General features: G+C 40.2%; 1 protein-coding gene across 4 annotated transcripts in view; it reads left to right on the top strand.

Annotated features, from left to right (window-relative positions):
- The window catches only part of RP1 (RP1 axonemal microtubule associated), a 183,530-nt gene that overhangs the window by 117,610 nt on the left and 44,177 nt on the right, over positions 1 to 21,743 (top strand). For all 4 annotated transcript variants that reach the window (XM_083747507.1, XM_083747509.1, XM_083747508.1 and 1 more), the window contains 9 exons: positions 897 to 1,116; positions 2,351 to 2,505; positions 3,435 to 3,648; positions 5,380 to 5,570; positions 8,410 to 8,620; positions 17,187 to 17,341; positions 19,079 to 19,157; positions 19,980 to 20,111; positions 20,656 to 20,837. In XM_083747507.1, the coding sequence (XP_083603633.1) occupies positions 897 to 1,116; positions 2,351 to 2,505; positions 3,435 to 3,648; positions 5,380 to 5,570; positions 8,410 to 8,620; positions 17,187 to 17,341; positions 19,079 to 19,157; positions 19,980 to 20,111; positions 20,656 to 20,837 (1,539 nt within the window). The remainder of the gene's footprint in view (positions 1 to 896; positions 1,117 to 2,350; positions 2,506 to 3,434; positions 3,649 to 5,379; positions 5,571 to 8,409; positions 8,621 to 17,186; positions 17,342 to 19,078; positions 19,158 to 19,979; positions 20,112 to 20,655; positions 20,838 to 21,743) is intronic.

Raw genomic sequence — 21,743 nt, 5'->3', positions numbered from 1 at the left:
AAAAAATATATGGACGAACAAAGAAAGTGATAGTGCTGCAAAAAGGGAGTGGTTCTTTCTGCCTTGTCTATGTTGATACAAAGGAGGATGAAAGTAATTTGGAATGATTTTTCCTTATCTATATCTGTATTCTCATCTTGGCATTATTCACTATCAATTCTTTCTCTGCCTACATAAACTGAAAAAATCTATGGAGGAGGTGAGCAGCGAAATACATTACATTGATTTTCTTGACATTTTAACTATCGGCAGCAGTAGCAACAAAAATGACCTTCACCATTGAAGTAGCAAGGTCATGACAGAACCTTCAGTTTCAGCATCCAATCCATCAATAACACAGGGAGACTGTAATGTCCACTATGAGTAACAAATATTGATTAAATAATATAAAACAAAAAAGATTGAGTTTAATATAATAAAAGAGTTTAACATTGTCCTAAAAATGCAATGCGCAAATATAGCCTTAGTCTTCACATACTTCATGATCAGGCACAAAACCTAACTTTTTGTGGGGCAAGGAAATGGTATCTATCATGCATTGAAACACCTAAGGCACCATGATGTGAGGGACTGCCAGTGATTCTTTATCTTTATCTGTAATTCCTGCATTGCAGAGAGTTGGACTAGATGGCCTTTTGGGTCTCTTCCAACTACAGTTCTATGATTCCATGGTACTGGTGGTCAGGGAAAGGCTGGGTAAACAAACATGTATTTAACTGATGGCAGAAAAAGCCCCATAATTGGTGCCTGCCTGGTCTCAATGGGGAAAGCGTTCCATAAGTGGTTGGCTTCATATGCCTTCAGACCATGCTTTCAATATAGTGAGGCATCTTCTCCAGCTTGTAAAAATCTATATTGTGTCAGGTAACCTGCTCTTCCATTTTTCTTCACTGCAGATTGAATTTGGAGATGTTGGAGATGTGTATAAGATTCGGGTCAGCTGTGATGATTTGCCAGAGTTTGAGGGTTGGCATTTGAAGTCTTTTCAGATGGAAGAGCTGCACACTAATCAAGAAGTGAACTTTGACTGTAACTGCTGGTTTTCTCTTAGCCGAGAACACCAAGAGCTGGTGAAAGAATTCCCTGCAGTGACTGAGAACCAGAAGCCTTTACCAGGTAAAAATAGCAGAGAAGACAGGAACAAGGTGAACTAACATTGGAAAGAAATCAGTGCAGCAAAACTAAGTATTTTGTTAAATTTCTCAGTGCTTGAAAATTACTGTGGATCTGAAGCAATGCTTCACAAGTACTCAAATCAAATCCCTCTTAATTAAATGAGAAACTGCTTGGCCATTGTTATACTCTATGCACAACTTTGTGTGCAAACCTAGGAGTTAGAATTATACTGGCAAAAGATAAAGCACATAATTGGGAGTAATGGAAAGTCATTTTTGTAACATGGAGCACTGGATTCTTTCACTTACATGAACTTGAATGGCTGAAGTGATTATTAGGAATGATTTCCTTGTGTAATAATAATTTTTAAAAAAGGATTGTTTTATTTCTCATAATGCTACCTACATTTCCAAGTGCAAACACAAGTAAAATGTATGGGCTGTAATTAATTAAGTTACCGGGTGCAATTATAAATAGAAATGTGGTGAAGACTTATATTTCCTGGTTTGGGAACAAGCTGCAGAATTTGACTCTTGATTATGTTTAAAATATGAAGACAGCTTTAACTTATTCTCCTTCTAGGACCCTCAAACCTCTTACCCACTTATTCAACCTATCCAAAAACTATTTTCCTTTTTCCTATCAGTCTGATATATTGGGCTGTGGGACATAGTTGTGGCCTGAGAGGGTAGGACAGTGGATCTTATTTAAGCTCTGGCTATGCATGCCTCTTTTCTCCTATGTTGGTGGCACCTGCCCACATCCCTGACTTGTTGGTCACTTTTTAGGGCTGAGTTGGAATTTTGGCATTGGTGGGTCAGTTTTCTCACCTACTCCACATTGTGTCACTGGTATGGGGGCATTTAGTTCAGGTTCACTTGTTAAATAGGCTGGTTTTGTCACTTTGGCTTTTTGTTCCTGGAACAGTTAAGTTCAGCTAGCTGTCCCCTTAAGAACCTTAAGCCTTCATGCATCTATTCCTCAAACTACTTTTGTGCCTGATCCAATCCATGCCATGACATATTGGCTATATATAATCATGATTGCTATATATTCTAGTAAAAAAGGCAGTAGATCTCTGAATACCAGTAGATATCAATTATATCTACTTTATTTGGATATTTTACTTTGTTGTGGCAGCACTGAAATACAAGGTCTCTCTGTGTGTAATTTTGTAGTTTTGAAGCAATAGTGTATTATTGAATGCTGTTCTCCTATTTTTCCTTTTTCTCAGTGCATAAATATGTTGTTTCTGTACACACTGGAGATTTATGGGGAGCAGAAACCTTTGCAAACCTTTATGTAATACTTTATGGCGATAGAGGTGACACAGGTATCAGGAAACTGCAACGTTCTTTCACTGCAGGAGAACAGTTTACAAGGAATAAGGTAACATAGCAAGAAACAATAACACCCAAACCCTCATTTAATGCAATGAAATGGAGAAGGTACAAAAAACCTGATTACAAAGTGGTTTGTAAATATTATGAACCTCGTTGTTTACTTACATGTAACTAACCAGTTTCCAATTTCATTTTATTCTCCTATACATTTTCCAAATGCAACAGAATATTACAATTACATTTACAGTTATCACTTTGCTACATAGTGGTAGCAAGTAGATTCGTCGCTTGAAGAAAGACTAGCTGCTGAGAGATGGGGAGAAATCTCAGTTCTTTCCCCCTCCTTTATTATAATTGGATTGGATGAGTATTGGATGAGTGGTATTGCATAGCAATGGTGTGTCCCAGCCAGCAAGGGACTCTTCTTTTTTTAAAAAATAGTCAGCTGAAGTATCCTAAAATAGGGCTGCAGGAGAAGAAAGACAGGAGCCTTACTCTCTCTGGAACTTTTATTTTTAACTGTCCTGAATTGAAACACAGAGGATCCAAGAAGATATATAGAGATGATAGATATAGATATATAGATAGATATATAGATAGATATAGATATAGATATGAAAAGGTTAGCAAAATGGCGAGGATACTAAGAATGCAGCTAACGACAACACTCATCAGTTCTAGTCAGCAAGACCAGTGGTCAGAAATGTTGGAAGCTGCAGCCCAACAAGATCTGGAAGCGACCACATGGGGGATGGATAATTTCCTGAGTATGAGAAACATGATGGAGTTTAATGTAATTGTTAAATGGTATTCACTAAGTAGTCAATGTGCCTCAATCTGGAAAATAACTTGAAGTGCTTAAAGATTCAATAGTCAGGCATGAAATCCAGATCTTGTTCTCTATACACACCCAAAACTGTTATGTCTAGACTTGATTACTTAATATTTGTAAATTAAAAAGTAGCTCTTCTTCAGGTGGATTCCTTCTTCGTGGAGGCTGTTTCCTTGAGCCATTTGAAAAAGGTAGTTATAGGACATGATGGAGAAGGATATGGAGCTGGAATATACTTGAAGATGGTAACAGTTAAGAAGTCTGAGAACTCAGATAAAGAATGGGTCTTCCCATGTTGGAATTGGCTGGATACTCACCTGGGAATCTGTGACACTGTGTGCGAGATTGAAACAATAGGTATGTATGAGATTGAAACAATTCTAACTCTGTTCTATAAGTTCCTTCTGTCTTCACCATGTTTCAGTTTGATAGCTGACAGTTGCTTTTTGCCAGTGATTTGTAGCTATTCTTATTATCATTTTAAAGAACCAAAACAGCAGTTTATTTCTTCAGTTGCACTTCCTATAACAATGAGTGTTGCAGAAAATTCAGGGATGCCCTAAAGCATATATTCATTTCACTTGGAATACTTTGGGGTCTGCCATTACACAGGGCAAAAAGACAGGATTGTCCAAACACACTGGATCTTCTGGTATGGCTGCACATTGAAGAGGAAGATCAACTGTGCTAGAAAAGCTTTTTTTTATTTTTTTGAAAATACTTGCCCACCAGTCAGAACTGTGTTTGAAAACCACTGTATTTGATAGCTGGCACAGAAAAGCATTTTTTATATTGCACCATCTAATAGCTGTCATGTAATGGTATTTTGTTTTTCGCAGAAAATATTTTAAATACACAATACAGTGAAATTTAATAGCTGACAGTATTAGTAGACAAAATGCATTAGTAACTAGTATCCCACAGTTTGCAGCTTGTGAACTTTTGAATCTGGAACCATACATATTTATCTGATTTATTAGTTGCCCAGTTATAATGATGATTTCTCAAAATGACCAAATAAAAAATAAACATTTGGATTTTTAAGGGAAAAGGTTACACGCAAAATCTGATCTCTTCCATGGGAAAGGTAATGGCTTTTGTTAAGAGGCTGCTTGCCTTGCCTCTTAGAACAGAATGGCATCAAAGGGGAGACCAGTCTGGCTCCATGCTTTGCCTTCCCTGCCAAAAAAAAATGCTTATATCCAACTACCAGTTGCCCTGGGACTACAGAGCCAAAGGGTGATGCTCTTGTCTCATTAACAAATTAAGTGGGTGACATTTCATCCCACAGCTACGTGCCTGAGCCAAGAAAAGTATCACCTGTTGTATTCCTGCCTCGTGCAATTGTTAAAGTCACAGGAACCCTCCTGCAGGGAACAACAAAAATACATTAATAGATATTATTACTGCAGGGTTAATGGTACAGATATAGCAGACAGAAACCAAATATTCAACCCTGCTGTGCTAGGATCTTGAGCAGATTAGGCTTTATTATATGTTCACTTGTCACTATCACACAGCATGTTCCTATTTATGGCCTGATTGCAAGAGTATTTTGTTGAAGCCATTTGTTATCAACACCTGTCATTGTCTCTCACACTAAAGAGTATTTGTGGATGTTATAGTGGAATTTGCAGAGCATTGGTGTTTTCTATGAGAACAATTAATTAGGACTCTGAAGGATGCTGTCTGTTCCTTAATAATTAACTTCAGAATGGACAGTGAAACCCAAATGGTATTAGTTTAAAAGGACTCTATATCTGTGATTTAAAATTATGAGGGAAAACATTATAGTATTGAATTATTAAAGAGCAACTCTATAGGTGCAATACTACTGTTGTCATGGCTGTAGCAAAGCAACATAGCACTGGGGTAAAATTTAGCCAATCTTAAGTATGGTACATTTAAGTAGGGTTGTTGAGCTTTTTGGAGGGGGCAGAGTTGCTGAAGTTTTAAAAGTTAAATACATATATAAATTCTCCAGTTGAAATAAGTAGAACTTAAAGTGAGTTATCACACCTTTTGTTTACCACCCAAACTGGATCCAATTATATCCGATTACTGATCTTGTCATTACTCCCTTTTAAGGTAAAAAACTGATCTCTTGCGCAAAAGATCCTCAAATCAACAAAAAGTCTTCCGGTTTATGGATAATGGATATCATTGGGTCTGATATGAACGCTGAAACTGAATCTGTAAACTTGACTTTCATTTTCTATGGAGACCAAGACCACAAAATGCTGTCACATCAGTTTTCAGGAACGGCAACAGAAATCAAAGTAATCAAGTATTCCTTTTTTCTTTTTCTTTTTACAAGAAACAAAAATACAAAGGCTAAAGACGTTGCTTAGAGTAGATGATTTGGGGGCTATACCATGTGTACATGTGTGTGCCATTTTAAAGCTGTAAGATGACCCAAAGATCAGTGAACTCATTCTATGTATTACTACTACTACTACTATTTATTACCCACTGTTTACCATTATGTCCCAGAGTGGGCTGCAGTAATTGAAACACAACATTTATATTAACATACAATATTACACAGTATCAAAAGCATTTTAAAACAACTTAAAATTAAAAACAATATGGTGGGTCCTAAAAAATATACATCTCAAGTATCCAAAGCATTTGTCAAATGCTGTATAGTGAAGGTGCCAGTTTCCCAACTTAGGGACTGCTACTGAGAATGCCACCTTTTGGGCCATCACTCCCAACCTTCTGCAGGCAGTAGAACAACCAAGAGGGCACCCTTCTCAGATCTTAGCACCTGAGGTAGCCTCTAGGGAAGGAGACGGTCTTTCAGGTACTTGGGACCTGACTTGTTCAGGCCTTTAAACACTAACATGAGCGCCTTGAATTGGGTCGGGAAACAAACTGGCAACTGTCGAATCATGAAACAATTCCTTTTGGGGGCCCTTCCCATTCCACTGCCACTATGATCTCAGCAATTTTGCAGGGGCAGTAATGCACCACTGGAAGAAACAATGGCACCTTTTAAGTGAAACTATACTTGCATTTCAAAACCTGGGACACATTTGCACACATGCCAAGCACTGGTGAATTGCCAATATGTGTCCTCAGCTTTTTCTTTAGTGAACTTCCCTCCAGGTTTGAAAGGGCCTTGGAAAGCCTTAGCTGGCAGCAAGTGGTAGCAGCAGCACTTCAAGCAGCTGGATCTAGTCACCCTACTAATTTCTCACAGCACCCCAGAATGATGCCCTGTTGGGAGCATTGTGGGGAATTTAAATGGGGGTTAGAACTAGCTGTCTGGTGCTGTCTGGCTAGGACACTGATGGGCCCATTGAGATAGCAGTTGCTCAGGTATGTTGGGGGCTGACATTGACTCTGCTGATCGCAGCTACTTTACTTACTGTTCACCCTGGAAAGATGTTTCTTCCATAAAAGACTGATAGGAATGAAAATAGCACTTGAATCCTTGCTAACATCACTGCAGCTAGATTGCTTCTCATAAAAACAGCACATCAAAGTGCCTTGTTTACAGGGGTCTAAATGGTAGATTATAAATCAAAAGATCAATAGCTTTTAATTTTCCTGGTGTTAAGATAAAATGAAAACATTGTTTAGAATCCCACAAAAGAACATAAAGCCAAAGATAAGCTTTTTCTCCCACACGTTATATGTCTATACAGCAGGGTATTGCAGAAGCCAACTCTTGAGTTCCTTATTCTTGTGCATGTGTGATACCAGTATTTATTTGCAAATATGGGCTTGTTGAAATTATGCTGTATATTTTTCAGCAGAATTCAAAAACATCTTAGGAGGTGTAAAAAATGTGATGCACGAAGGGACTCTCCGTTTTCTATTGTTTATTTAATTCAGATGAAAACCTCACCCTCTGTTCACAACAGTCCATGTGAATAATATTGTTATAGATTTGGGGGGACCCACCTAAACCATAGAAATTAAAAAATGGTAGGATTTTTATTATTTTGGAGTATTGTAGGGAAGATTGCAGGCCATTGGAAAAATACAGGCTAAGCTTCCTTTCAAAGCCAGGGCCTCCCTCGCCTGGGAAAGATGCATTAACACGACAAAAGGTGTTGATGGCCTGACTGAAAAGGAATTATTGGGCCTAGACACACAGCGATTGCCAAGGTGATGGGGTGTGTGTTTGAGGTGACAGGAGAAGAGTGTTTTTAGCAAGTTTTTCTGGGAAGAAGGGAGAGAACGAAGCCAGAGATCCATCTTGGGTAGGTTGGCTGAAGGCTGGCTGAAGAAATCCATTTGACTCCGGGGCTGCACTGCTGTGGGGGACAACCCCATCTTGAAATGACCATGCTGTAAGATCTGCACTCCCTCTGTGCAGCCTGAAGGTGTAAATAGGTGAATAAACCATATTTCATAAGGCTACGACAGTCTCTGCCATGCCTCAATTCTCCAAAGAAACTGACACCATGTGAGTGCCTGGAACCCCCTGGAATCTTGCTACCACTAAGCAGAGAGTGAGGCTGGCACCCAACCTTTGTAACAATATTGTGCATAGAAAGATTAACCAGGACTTTTATAATTATTTTAAAGGCTGATAATTATTTTTAAATCCTGTTTGTACTATGATGTTAATGTGTTGCTCTTATAGATCAAAGCAATCCATAAACAGTGTTAGGCTGGGCTGGGAGGTGGAAGGTTGAACTAAGTGGAAATGTCTCTCCACTTAGCTCTGTTGGCTTTGCTAGCTAGCTCCAACCAATGGACTGACCTAAGTGTCACAGCACTCCCCCTTCCATCTATTAAACACATGGGACTGCTGGCTTCAGGGTACCCAACCAAAAGCTACCTGGAGAAAGCCCTGAAACTGGACAAAGGGAAGGGCTGAGCTGGGGTCCATTGGATCTTGTGTTGGCCTCATGGCATTGTCCAATCTGGGCCTGATTGTCCTGCCCCCACTTTCCACACAGCCACCATGAGGAGCAGGTGTGTGGGTGGATGTGGTGGTGGCCCCACTGCACCTCAAACCTCTGCCAGTAGGGGGAGGCTTTGCTGTGCCCTTAGTGGTTGAAACCATTAAGACATCAAACACAGCTGACAGGCAAATAATTATTTTATGCTGATCCAAAAGGCAAGTTTTGGTAATTGTTTGTTCTTCCTTTCACATAGGCTGAACTGGCAAACATTGGCTCCCTTTACAAAATTCAAGTATCTGGTCCACATGCTCTGCTAAAGGAGTCTTGGCATTTAGCCATGCTGCATATGAAACATACAGGCACCAACCAAGAGATGTGGCTAAATTTTGACTGTTGGTTCAAACCCAATGAAGAGACCTGTGTTGAACTGCCAGCATTGTGTTCCGAACAGGATCCCTTTCCTGGTAAGAGAAATCTGCTCTTTTTTTATTACAAAGGCTGAAGACCTTGGATGCCCCTGTGCAGCTGTTGGTGCAACCTTCCAAGAGAATGATTTTGACCTTATTGTAAAGTGATGGTTGGAAGTGCTTTTTTCAGAGCATCTATTCTTTCATCTCCAAAAATAGTCTGCTATATGGAACTAGGAGAACAATCCTATGCCTGTTCACAAGGAAATAAATACCACTGTGTGTTTGCATGGGGTTACAGCCAAAGCAAATGCTGTAATCCTTTGCACATGTTCTAGGACAGGACGGTCCAACCTCTCAGATGAAGTGGACTGCAGTAGTTCTTTGTCAAAGAAGCTGGGGCCACTGGCTGAATTAAATTTCCATACTATAAATTAAAATGTTTGCAATGCAGTTGATATTATTTAATATAGTGGTACCTCAGGTTACATATGCTTCAGGTTACATATGCTTCAGGTTACAGACTCCGCTAACCCAGAAATAGTGCTTTAGGTTAAGAACTTTGCTTCAGGATGAGAACAGAAATCGGGCTCCGGCGGCGCAGCGGCAGCAGGAGGCCCCATTAGTGGTGCTTCAGGTAAAGAACAGTTTCAGGTTAAGAACGGACCTCCGGAACGAATTACGTACTTAACCCGAGGTACCACTGTATACAAAATGATATATTTAATTAAATATATATAATTAAACACACAACTAATAGATTTAATATATGCAACACATATACACACACACAACTATGCTTCTTCCCTTTTCCCCCTTCTCTCCTCTTTTGCTGCTCCAGCTTCCAGCACTGCTGCTGAGAAAATATGCAACTCACACTCTCTCATTCATGTGTGCACTCATTGTCTCCAGGTCCAGTTAGGGATCATCTCAAAATGCCTGCCCCCACTACTCCAAAAGAAACAATGGTGGCTTGGCTGGAGAAAACACATCTTGCTCTTTTCCTTTCCCCCCTCTCTCATCCCTCTTTCTCTCTCCGCATCCCACCCCCAAGGAGAATTCTCAGCCGCAGCCGCAGCTGGGACAGGTGACCTGCGGTGGTCGCAAACCTGGGCAAGGCTTTCATGTTGTCACTTCCTGTTCATTGCAGCTTTGGTACTTAGCAAGGGCCTCCAAAAAAGACCCCTTGGGCCGTATGTGGGCTGCATGTTGGTCCACCCTGTTCTAAGATGTGATCTAGGATGTCTGATGCCATCTCTCTTGAATATTGGGACTTGTGAGCAAATGTGTTTAGAATGTGGTGGCAGTCCTTTTCCACAGAATTTTAGCATGATTTGAGAATGCCCCTTACACAAGCAAAAAGCACAAGGGGAAGGGAATATCTGCTGTCTGCCAATCTCCTCCCCTACATGCATGTACACACAACTGCATCCCCACAAACTACTATTTCTGACACATGCAGTAGAAGCTGGAGGTGAGCAATGATCTGTCGCTGAAAGGAGGATGTGAGAAAGCCTCTGCACACTGCCCAATGTCTAATAAAACTAAGTAGCATCTTGGGGAAACCCAGCCAGATAGGCAGGGTATAAATAAATTATTATTATTATTATTATTATTATTATTATTATTATTATTATTCAGTAAGGAGTGAGCATCAAACACAGGCGTAGACACCCTCTAAGTAACCACCGATGATGATGATTTCATCATCCTAATTTTTAATATACCACTTAATTGCCCAAATTATTGAAAGACCTGGCTTCAGATCTCAAAAGCAAACTTTCCAATATTTATTCCAATTTAAGTTTATTTGTTTTTCAAATGATATGTTGATCTGCCTTTACACCAAGCACACAACTATCTTTTACTCTAGAGTCTAGAATATCGCCATTTAAATAATGGCATAATATCCTTGCAGTAATGGTCATACACAGAAACTTCCTTTTTGCTCACCATGCATCTCCCTGCTTCCTTTGTTTTCCCTGTATTACAATGAAGAGTTGCAGCATAGTGGTTAGAGTGTTGGACTAGGGCCTGAGAGACCACAGTTTAAATCCCTGCTCAGGCATGAAGCTTGCAGAGTGACCTTGGGCAAAGCCGCAATCTCTCAGCCTTAACCCACCTCACAGGGTCGTTGTGACAATAAAATGGAGAGAGTGGGAAACCATGCACAGCACCTTAGAGGAAAAGTGGAGTATAAATGTGAGAAAATAAATATAGTAGAATAGAAACAAATAAACTGCTACAAAATGATAGGTTTTCTTGAGTGTAGGTCTGTTTTAATGGGAGCAAGGCATAATTTTTTCAACAATGCTAGGGGGAAAGACATAAAGAAGACCCCCCGCCCCCAGCCAAATTAGGAAAGGCACAGCTCAGTGGGGGAAAGATGTCATTTAAAATAACCATCTTTCTTTCCACACTAATTTCTGCTGATATTCTGTTTCAAAATAAGTGCATTGAAAATAAGCCAAGTACAGTTAACCAGAATATCTTTTCTTGGTGCCCATCATTATTAGCAATACGTCTCTCATGTGCCAGCGTCTCTCACATTTCGATGCAAAATTGGCCTTTAAAATCCTTACTTCAATCATGATACAATCCTTTCTATACATATACCTCAGACTTATTAAAGAATGACTTCATGAAATGTCACAATATCTAAATTCATCCCTTTTTATTATGTATTACTTGATATGAATAGCAGAGGCTTATAATAGGAGCTGTAGGAAAAGTTTTGAAATGAATCAAGCACTTTTTTTATTACCCCCCCCCCATCTGTACTTAAATGTGTCATCTGTCATCATTCTTACTTATTATTCCTTCTTGTGGTGTTTTCCATAATCGGTTTTACAGAGTGATCCTAAACATATTACTCAGAAGTAAATCCCATCAGGTTTTGTGAGAGTGACTTCTACTAAGTCTGCACTTCTTACACGCCAACCTTGAAACAAACCTCGTTGAATTCAGTGGGACTTTCTGAGTGGACACATGCTTTTATTGTGCTATGCATGTGCTTAGATCTGAAATCGTAAACCACAGTAGACTGTTTCTCCTGGTCTTTTTCTCTTGTGCCTATGCAAATTCCAGATTCCTTCCATTTTGAAATGCTTTACCATGAACATATATTTTTAAATAAAAAGAGAGGGAGGGGTGGAGGTCTAGGCTGGGGGGTAAGGGAATGTAAATCCAGCAGTTTGTTAAGGGTGCTGAGAGTTGTTAGGGGACCCCTATTTCCCTCAGAAAGCAACAATCCCCAGAGTTCCCTGGGGAAAAAGGAATTGACTGTTAAACCACTCTGGTAACTGCAGCTCTGTGAAGGAACTAGGGATCTCCTAACAATTCTCAGCACCCTAAACTAAAGTTCCAGGATTTTTTGGCGGAAGGCATGACTGTTTAAACTGACATGATGCTGCTTTAAATGTGCAGTGCAGATGGGGCCAAGGTTTCCATTTATTCCGTACTACACTGGGATACAAAAACTAAGCCTCCAGCTTTCCTGCTGTCAGTCAAAAATAAATGTGACAGGAGAAGTTGGGGTTGGAATTTAAACATAAATCCCTCAAAACTGAGCAAGACCTGAAGACAAATTTCAAGTCCTTTGCCACTATTTTTATGTTTTGCTTCCTCGCACCCAGTTGCAAATAAATAAGCTGATGAAGACACCCACTGAAATTTTGCACTGGATTTACAGTGTGGCTTTTAATATTTTGTGCATGTAAATCTTCCAAAATGTGTGCTCCAGCATGCGTGCATGGAATCAGAACTATTGAGCATCACATTATCTGCCTTCCCCCTGATAAATGACAGGTAGTAGACCTTTTGCTTTTATAACGGGAAATCATACATTTCTAGTTGCCAAGGGTGCAATCTAATGGGAACTTCATTATATGCAGCTCATGTTGAAAAGAGCAGGAATCACACTAAAGAGCAGCTGTATAAAAAGATTTGGTATAACAATAGACAGACTTAGATAAGATCAGTTACCAAAAGCAGCAGTAGGGCCTTCTCTGTGCCGGTGACAGATCTCTGTGCCGGTGACAGAATGCTCACATGGTACTATGTTGGATATAAACCACTGTTGTCACTCCCCAATTTAAATTATGCAGTCTTTAACCAATTAGTTAATTGTTTAATCAAATGAGTTCTAGTTGGTTAAACAACTGCAACTCACATGCCTAGTTTCATTAGTGCCTGATTCATCTGACTGTGTACACATAAGGGGGTATTGACGGGGTGGGAATGTCTTTAACCTAAGTCAAGGTGTTCACACCTTGGATAGAGACAGATTAAGACCAGTTTAATGACTTGAATAGGGACGTGGGTGGCGCTGTGGGTTAAACCACAGAGCCTAGGACTTGCCGATCAGAAGGTTGGCAGTTAGAATCCCCATGACAGGGTGAGCTCCCGTTGCTCGGTCCCTGCTCCTGCCAACCTAGCAGTTGGAAAGTACGTCAAAGTGCAAGTAGATAAATAGGTACCGCTTTAGCGGGAAGGTAAACGGCATTTCCGTGTGCTGCTCTGGTTCGCCAGAAGCGGCTTAGTCATGCAGGCCCCATGACCTAGAAGCTGTACGCTGGCTCTGTCGGCCAATAAGCAAGATGAGCGCTGCAACCCCAGAGTCGGTCACAACTGGACCTAATGGTTAGGGGTCCCTTTATCTTTACCTAATGACTTGAATTGGTGTTAAGCTAGTTCAAGAAATGATGCATCAAACAGTAATGTTGCTGTAGGTTTTTAAGGGGGTGGGGGTCAGTAAATGGGAGTATGAACACAGCCCAACACTATTTTTTCTTAATTCCAGCCTCTCAGTTATCCCAACCTGATTTGGGAATCTCAGGCTATCATCCCACTGTTTCAGTTTCAATAGCTCTGTCCACAGGGGGTCAGAACTATCCTAGTCTTCTTCTAATCCTAGTGCTAGATACATACCCACCAAGTCCATGGATCTTTGCACTGAGCAACATGCTGCTGCTACACACAACTAGCATTGAGAATCTCCACAAGCTTTCACTTTTAAGATGGGCATAAAATAGTGGATGTTAGGTGCTGGTAGGGTAAGGTCAAAAAGTTGGAAAACCCCTACCTAAGGCGTATTATATCTTACAGATAAGAACACCATTTCCAGCTTTCTGTTCCCTAGTGGAGAATAGCCTTGTTGTGCGAATATAGAGTTGCTGTTAGGTGAGATGCTGGCCCAGCCATTTTTAAAAACTGTGTGATAAAAATCCTACAGTTAGAGAGAGTGTAATTCAAGGGGAGACTGTCCTTTGCTGGATGAGTGCTCACCTTTGCTGGATGAGTGCTTTTCAGCACCTATACATGAGCTCCTTGCCAGCTACATATATTTAAAGCAGTTCATATTATGAGGCCACTTTAGCTACATTAGCTATAGTACAGCAGAAAGGTGAGGAGAAGGCAGCAGTTGCCACAGCTGCTTAAAAAATGACATTTTGAGTGTTGCACTAAAATGTTTCAGTGGAAATGTGGCTCTTGCTGTGACTGCAGCCAAAAGGTTTAAAAAAGCCATGATTGAAATGTGGTCTGTAAGTTTGGCTATCCATTTTCTTCCACTCTTAGAGGACAAGATTATCCTGCATTCTACAGAGAAGGGTTTTGAAAATTACAGTTCTCAAAATGGTATTTCAGTGTGTATGCTGTGTTAAACATTTAAACTTAATAGTCAGGGACTCCCAAAAATGTCCTTCTGCTTTTCTTTCACATCCCAGGCCACAGGGGTGGCCTGCCTCTTTTCATCACCTTCTACGTCTGCTGCCAACACACACACACACACACACACACACACACACACACACACACACCCCTTCTGCGACTGGAATGACCCCGTGGCAAAACAATGTGCCAGAATGCCTCCATCTCACTGGTGATGGCTGAAGCAGTGGTACAGGCAGAGCACTGCATCTTTTACTTCTGCCACCTGAGGCGGTTGCTGCAGCCTGCCTCATGGGAAGGCCGGCTCTGCCATGCCCTCAGACTTCAGAATGGAGGCCTGTTTAGAGCAGATTGACTGGGTAAAGCACAAATTCGCATTTGAGTCTTCCAGAGCAAAGTACAGACGTTTCCTGTCCTCCTGCCTGTGCTGTGAAAACAGATGGGCTGCAAGAAGTAATTCTGCCTCTTCTCTTTCCCAAGATTGTGAGACTATAGGCATAGCCTAGCTTCACAAGAGGTCTTCTCCAAAAGGTCAAATTCTGGTGCTATTTTTTAAAAAACTCACCTTTTTCCTCACTCGTGAGGATCATGTTGAAGGTCATTCTGTATTTGGCTGGCTTGTGCTTTTGAGCATTTGAGATTTTATGTTGATTAAGGATTATCATGTGGTATGGCTTTAGGTGTTTAAGAGTTTTTTTATTGTTATGTCTCAACTGAGATCAACTGGTGGCTGGGGATAAAAGGGTGTGTGTGTGTCTAGAGTCAAGGAAGGGATCCAGATGTCATATATGGGGGAAGGTTTTCTTCTCTGGGCCCCTTTCAGAGGAAGGGTGGGGTATACATTTAATAATAAAGAAGTAAATGTGGGGTAGAAAAGCTATGAACATGCTGTGAACACTTATTTGCAGCTGTATAGCTGAGTCCAAGGTGTCATTAGGCATGGGCATAGCCAATATATTTTTTGTGGGGAGTTGGCCTTTTGTTGGGGGGGGGGAGAACCTTAGTTTGCTATTTATTTTTATTGATTTTTATTGATGTGGGGGGACAGCTGCCCCTCCTTGCCCCTGGCTCCGGCCATGTCCTAAGGGCTTGGTAACTTGGGATGCTCTAACAGCAGCCCCAGGATGCGGGTGGCGCTGTGGGTTAAACCACAGAGCCTAGGACTTGCTGATCGAAAGGTTGGCGGTTCGAATCCCCGCAACGGGGTGAGCTCCCATTGCTCGGTCCCAGCTCCTGCCCACCTAGCAGTTCGAAAGCACCTCAAAGTGCGAGTAGTTAAATAGGGACCGCTCTCCAGCGGGAAGGTAAACGGCATTTCTGTGTGCTGCGCTGGTGCTGGCTCGCCAGCTGTGGCTTAGTCACGCTGGCCACGTGACCCAGAAGCTGTCTTCGGGCAAGCGCCCGCTCCCGGCCTCTTGAGTGAGATGAGCGCGCAACCCGAGTCGGTCACGACTGGACCTGTTGGTCAGGGGTACCTTTACCTTTACTGTAACAGCAGCCCCAGAGGTCTTGGGAGGGTCTGACTCCTCTTCCTCAGAGCCAGTCCACTGATTCAATCCTTAGTGTTTCCCTGCTGATTTGGAAAGAACGATTAGAAGCAATGCCACAGAAGCTCTGCAGGAATGGTTCCAGGATCTGTGAGCAGTTTACACTGCAGCTCAGATCAGCTTGATCACGTTTGTTCAAGTTTTTTGTGTGAAGAATCTCTGAAAACAGACAGAGGGTGAGTGGGCAGTACCCATATATTTCAGGAGGACAGAATAAGGGCGGAACTTACTACTTCCCTAGCAACTATCTCCTTTCGTTAGAACAGGTTGTTCTTGGTTTCAGAGATGCTTCATACGAGCAAGTTAATCATATATTTTATGCAGATTTAATTAGGTTATTTCCCCCCCAGAGCAGCTAATTAGCAAACTCACTTTAGGGTACTAAGGCGTCAGTGTGTAGATATGCCAGTGACGTTTTATAAAGAGAAGAAAACTGTTTAGCGAAGAATGCAGAGCATGAGGACTCTTCAAGTCAGACAAGCACACGACACATGAATATTGTTGCATGCACCACAATCTCCAAGTGGTGAGAGACACCAGAGATGCTTTCCCAGAATTTGGTGTCTGTATAATGAAGCTAAATGGAGACTGTGGTGCCATTAGGATATAAGGTTTTATTTGCACATATTTGCAACCTGAGCATAGGAAGGAGGGGCTTACAGCACTAACACCCCACATATCTTGTCTCCCCCGCTAGGATCCTAGGGAGATCCCCAAGCCATAGATTTGGTGCAGCTAAGAATGGATCTGGTCAGTGTCTAGATGTGGAACTATCTAGGAACTTCATATATGCAGCTTTGAGTTCCATGGTGGTAGAAAGTGTTGGGATATAAAAGAAATAAACACATGTTGGTCCCTGTGACCAATTACATATATGAGCAGATCTCTCTCAGAATAAGTTTCATGAATTTGCATTGGCATGTATCTCTGAACTTGCAAAATGCAATTGAATGAGGCTCCCATATGTGTAATGGGGTTCATAACATTTCCCCTCTTACTTTCTCAGCCTGGTCTGCTATATGTTGGAAGGTTTAGGACTGACACAGCCTTTTAATTCTAGCATTTGATTTTGTGGTAACCAGAATGAATGGGCTCTGATTCTATAAACTGGGTACTGATTAGAAAAAAACAGCAATACAGTCAATGAAATAATGGCGACAAAATAGGTTTTTCATCCAGATATTGGAACAACTGCATATTTACAGTATCAGAGAGAAAATCTTAAAATGAGATTTGTCTCTTCCTTTAGTTCATAATGTATGTCTAGTGGCTTGTCCATAAAACTTTGCAACAGCTGAGCAGCCTGGTAAGTAATCAAGTAATCCTACTTTATAGCCAGTGACAAACAGTTTCAAATATTTCTTTCATTAGAGTGAGATATATATATATATATTTATTTACTTCAGTTGTGGAATATTCCATCCATGTACACACCGGAGACAAAAAGAAAGCTGATGCCACTGGAGAGGCTTATATTTGTATTCAAGGAGGCAGGGGAGACTCTGGGAAACGATGGCTTAATCCTTCAAAAAGTGGTCCAGTCACTTTCAGCAGAGGAGAGGTAAAATTAATTCATAGCAAATGTGCACACAAAAACATCTCTTCCATTGTACACAGAGAATTTTCCCTCAAAAAGAATCTGAATATTCATATGGGAACCCACTATTGTCAATGAACATTATTATCCAGCCAAAGTTACGTGGTTAAGTGGTTATAGGTCCCACTGATTTTAGTGGAAGAGAGCTAAATTACTTGTTTGACAATTCTCCCATCAAAATCAATGGGACTTTAAAAACTTGAATTGTACCCATTTCTGCTCTTCAGTGAGCTGGTAGATAAACATTTAAAACATACATGTTTTATGCAGAAACAGCTCAATGAGTGGGGCGGAGACTCTATGCTACCTTCCCAACAGGTGGGTTGCTATTGCTTATGGGGAGGGGCAAGATGGCAGGGAGGTTGGCATGGAGCAAACACACCTGTAGGAACACTTGATTGGCTCTGCCAGTGTGTTTGTGCTGCACCAACCTCTCCAATCTCCCTCTGCCCCACTTAGCAAGCTGCTTCTGGTCTCACAAGCTTCTTGAACCAATCCTGTGCTGGATCAGTGACATGTGCAAGTAAATCCCATATTTTGTCTATAGTTTGTGCTGCTTAATCCCAGATTGAGATCACGTGTATTTGGTAAATCACAATGCATATCTGTTAGGTTGCAGTCCTTATTTATTACATTTCTGTTCCACCTTTCCTTCAAGGAACTCAAGGTGGTCTACTTTGCCCCCCCCCCAATACTTTAACACAACAATCCAGTGAGGTAGGTTTGGCTGAGGGTGAATGACTGGCCCGAGGTCAACCAGTGAGTTTCATAGTTAAGTGGGGATTTGAACTCCACTGTGGGAGTAAGACTCATTGAACTTAATAGGGCTTATTTCCAAGTAGATATGCATACAATGTGCAGTTAGTCATTCCAGCTCTATCGGTCATGTAGTCATCATTTCAACATGTGCTTGCTGCATGCCTGGAGAATAAATCAGGGAGAAAACTGGTCATAAGCAACTGAATGCTTAGGTCCAATTTAAAATGTCAGGATTCACAGATAGAAGATATTTCTAATATAAGAAGGTTGTATGAGATGGAAGATGTACTGAGGGGAGGGGGACTAATTCTGGAATAAATAAATGTCAAGGAAATAATATTAGTATTCATGGGGGGAAATGAGCAACATAGAATGTTTAACTACTGCTACCAAGAAACATCTTATTTGATAGAGGTATTTTCATATATTATAATATGGAGAAGATTTGTCTGTAGAAAATAGAGAAATATGACTGATATATTTACTATCCTAGGTTAGGCCAATCTAGCCTAGTACCCAAGCTCTATCTGAAGCTAATTTGAGACACTTCAGAAGAAAGGCAAGGTCACTTTGAGCAATAACTATAATTCATTTGATTTTATTTGTTTCATTCTAGAAGCTCTGTTACAAATGAGCAGTTTACTGGAACTTTAAACCACTCCAGGAAATACTGCACTTCTTAATAATGCGATACACTAATATTTCCAATAAAGTCTTACTAGTCACTGACACTTAGAACATCACTCTCATTAATGATCTTTTTTACGACGAACTTACAGAAAATGTTATTTCTTTTCTTAAACTGAAAAGTTTGTCTATGTAGTGAAAAAATCCAAAGAAAGATTTTACAGTGCTTAAATTTTAGTTACAGTTCTTGCATGTTAATAGCAGTTGCATCTCGCTTCATCTAAACCAATACTATTAACTCCCCTCAAATTACAGGTGGATGTTTTCACAATCAAAGCAGTGCACCTTGGGAAGCTGAGCCATGTCCTTGTAGGTTTTAAAAGTTTTAACAAAGGTACAAAATGAAAACATGTATATATATTGAGTATACTGTATCAAATACCAGAAAGGTGACTATACTAGTCTATAGCTGCAAAAAATATTTTCATGTTTTCCCAGCAGCACCAGATACACTCACTCACTGAGACTGCAGTGCTATACATACCTGGCTTGGAGTAATCTCCATTGCACTCAATAGGACTTACTTTTGAGTGGACATTTATAGGGTTGAATCGTCACTTACTTTTAGAACAGAAGACTGGCTATCTCACCAGTTTGACTTGCCAGTATGTGAGTCAACTTTTTGATACTACATGTAATGAGTGTAGATAACAAGAGACAAAATCCTTTGCTGAATTAAGCACCATCTGTACAACAAATTATGGTATACATGAAGATCTTCTAGTCACTCTTCTGCATCTAGCAATCAAGGCTGTTTATGTGAATTTTTTTGCTAGGTTGTGTGTGTGTGTGTGTGTGTGTGTGTGTGTGTGTGTGTGAGAGAGAGAGAGAGAGAGAGAGAGAGAGAGAGAGAGAGAGTATATATGGATGTATATCCATATATGCATCCGGCATGCCAACATGATCAGTGAGCTTGATACTCACCCCAGAAATTGATTGGATCCTTCAAGCATTCTCGTTGAATCCTTGAATTCCCCAAGGCTTATTTTTTTTAATCATTCAATGGAAATGCATATAATCATACTTATTATTAACTAATTCCTTTCTGTAGAGTTTTGCATATGCAAGTTGCTTTTCAATTCTTAATCATTTAGACCATGCACAAAAACAGTCACTGGACAGAAATGGAAACATATTTCTTTCTCTCTTTTTCTAGATGATTGGTTCCTAGAGAAGATTGTAATAAAAGAAGGAAGCTACCCTTTTACCACATACACCTTTGTTCACAATAACTGGATCAGTAAACATTCAAAAAAAGATTTTACAGAGCTTTCAATTCCACTGCAAGGTAACTTATCTTTTTTGTTTTATGGTACTTGCCAAAGTCCATGCTGAAGATCCAGCACCCAAATTCCAACACAAGTGTCTTCATAAGGAAGTCCCACAGAAATTCCCAAGTATGAGTACAAAGAACTAAAGCCTTAACTGCTTAGGAATCACTTGCATAACAGCCTTTAAGGCATTCTCAAGAAAGGTTTCCCAAACTCAGATTTATTGGAAGTTAATGCAGTTTAAGCTCCCCCAATTTCCTACATTCAGAATAATCTAGAGGCTTCATTTTCAAAGCACATAAGATACGGCACAGATGGTACCCTTGCACAAGATCCAACCCCAATATTGCAATCCTAGGGACCAATTCAGACCACAAATCATGTGTTCTCCTGTGATGTTATTCCAGTATTGCCTGCTACATGGCAGCCCAAGAGATTAAGATTAGGCTGAAAATACGAAATACTGAATATAGCTGAGTACTGTAATACATTTTGGAACTGACATTAATATTTAACTCAAATAGGCATCATGCTGTTTGTCTGGGTATTTTTTCCATTCAGAAATGGCTGTAACATCTGGCCCAGTGAAAATGTTTGATGTTAGAAGTCAAGGACAATGGAAGATGTGGATGGATTGTGCCCATGTTCCAGAAAAGATTCCTGTTGTAAAAGTGCTTGTGTATGGAACCAATGGGGTATCTCTTCCACAGAATGCCCAGAGTATGAAAAATGATCCATTTCTGGTGGGTTTCTAATTTCTTTTTGTAGCATACGCTGTATGTTCTACTGTACAATGCTACTGCATTGCTGTCACAGGCACATGATGTCCAGTGCAGGGAGGTCTCAAAGAATGGACACAGGAAACTGGTATTGGGTTCAATTAGATCACAACTTTATTTATTACAGGAAATAGTAGGTTTAGCTAAGGTGTTTTTATATTGTAGACCACCCTGCGATCTTTGAATGAAAGGCAGTATAGAAATTAAATAAAGAAAGAATAATACTGTATTTACTCACATCTAATGTGCCATCGCATCTGAATCAATTTTCAGAACCTTGAAACCAAAAATAGTATTTGCTGGCAAATGTAAATGTGCCATCAAATCTAATATGCACCTTAATTTTGCAACATAATTTGGCCAAAAAACGTGAGCATTAGATTCGGGTAAATATGGTAAATAATAATAATAATGTCCATTCCCAAAGTTCTTACATTTGCAGTCTCGTAACTTTTGATGCTAATTTCTGAAGGAAACCCTTTAAAAACTCATATTTATTTAACTTACATATGGAAACCACAATTGTGGTGGTGGTTGTTTTGCTAGTATTTAAGGATAAAGTGAACAGCGTTTAAAGAAAAAGTGTGAGATTGTTAAAAACTGAGGTTGAGAAGAGTAATACACATTTGACAAATTGAATTTTACCAAGATGTTGCTTGTTGCGTGTTGAGTATTCTCCTCAACCTTTGCTTTTAACAGTTTGAATTAAATGAGTTTTATTGTTCTACCAACAATATTCATATAAAATATATGCAGTGGTTTGACACATTAAAAAATAATTTTAGCAACTTCATTTACAATGCAGTCCTATGAATCTTACACAGAAGTATCACTAAATTCAATGGGACTTATTGCCAGGTAAGTGTGTAT

The sequence above is a fragment of the Podarcis gaigeae genome, assembly GCF_964106915.1.
Source record: "Podarcis gaigeae genome assembly, chromosome: 7".
NCBI lineage: Eukaryota > Metazoa > Chordata > Lepidosauria > Squamata > Lacertidae > Podarcis > Podarcis gaigeae.
Note: the sequence above shows the minus strand (reverse complement) of the source record. Positions and strands in the feature narration are given on the sequence as shown.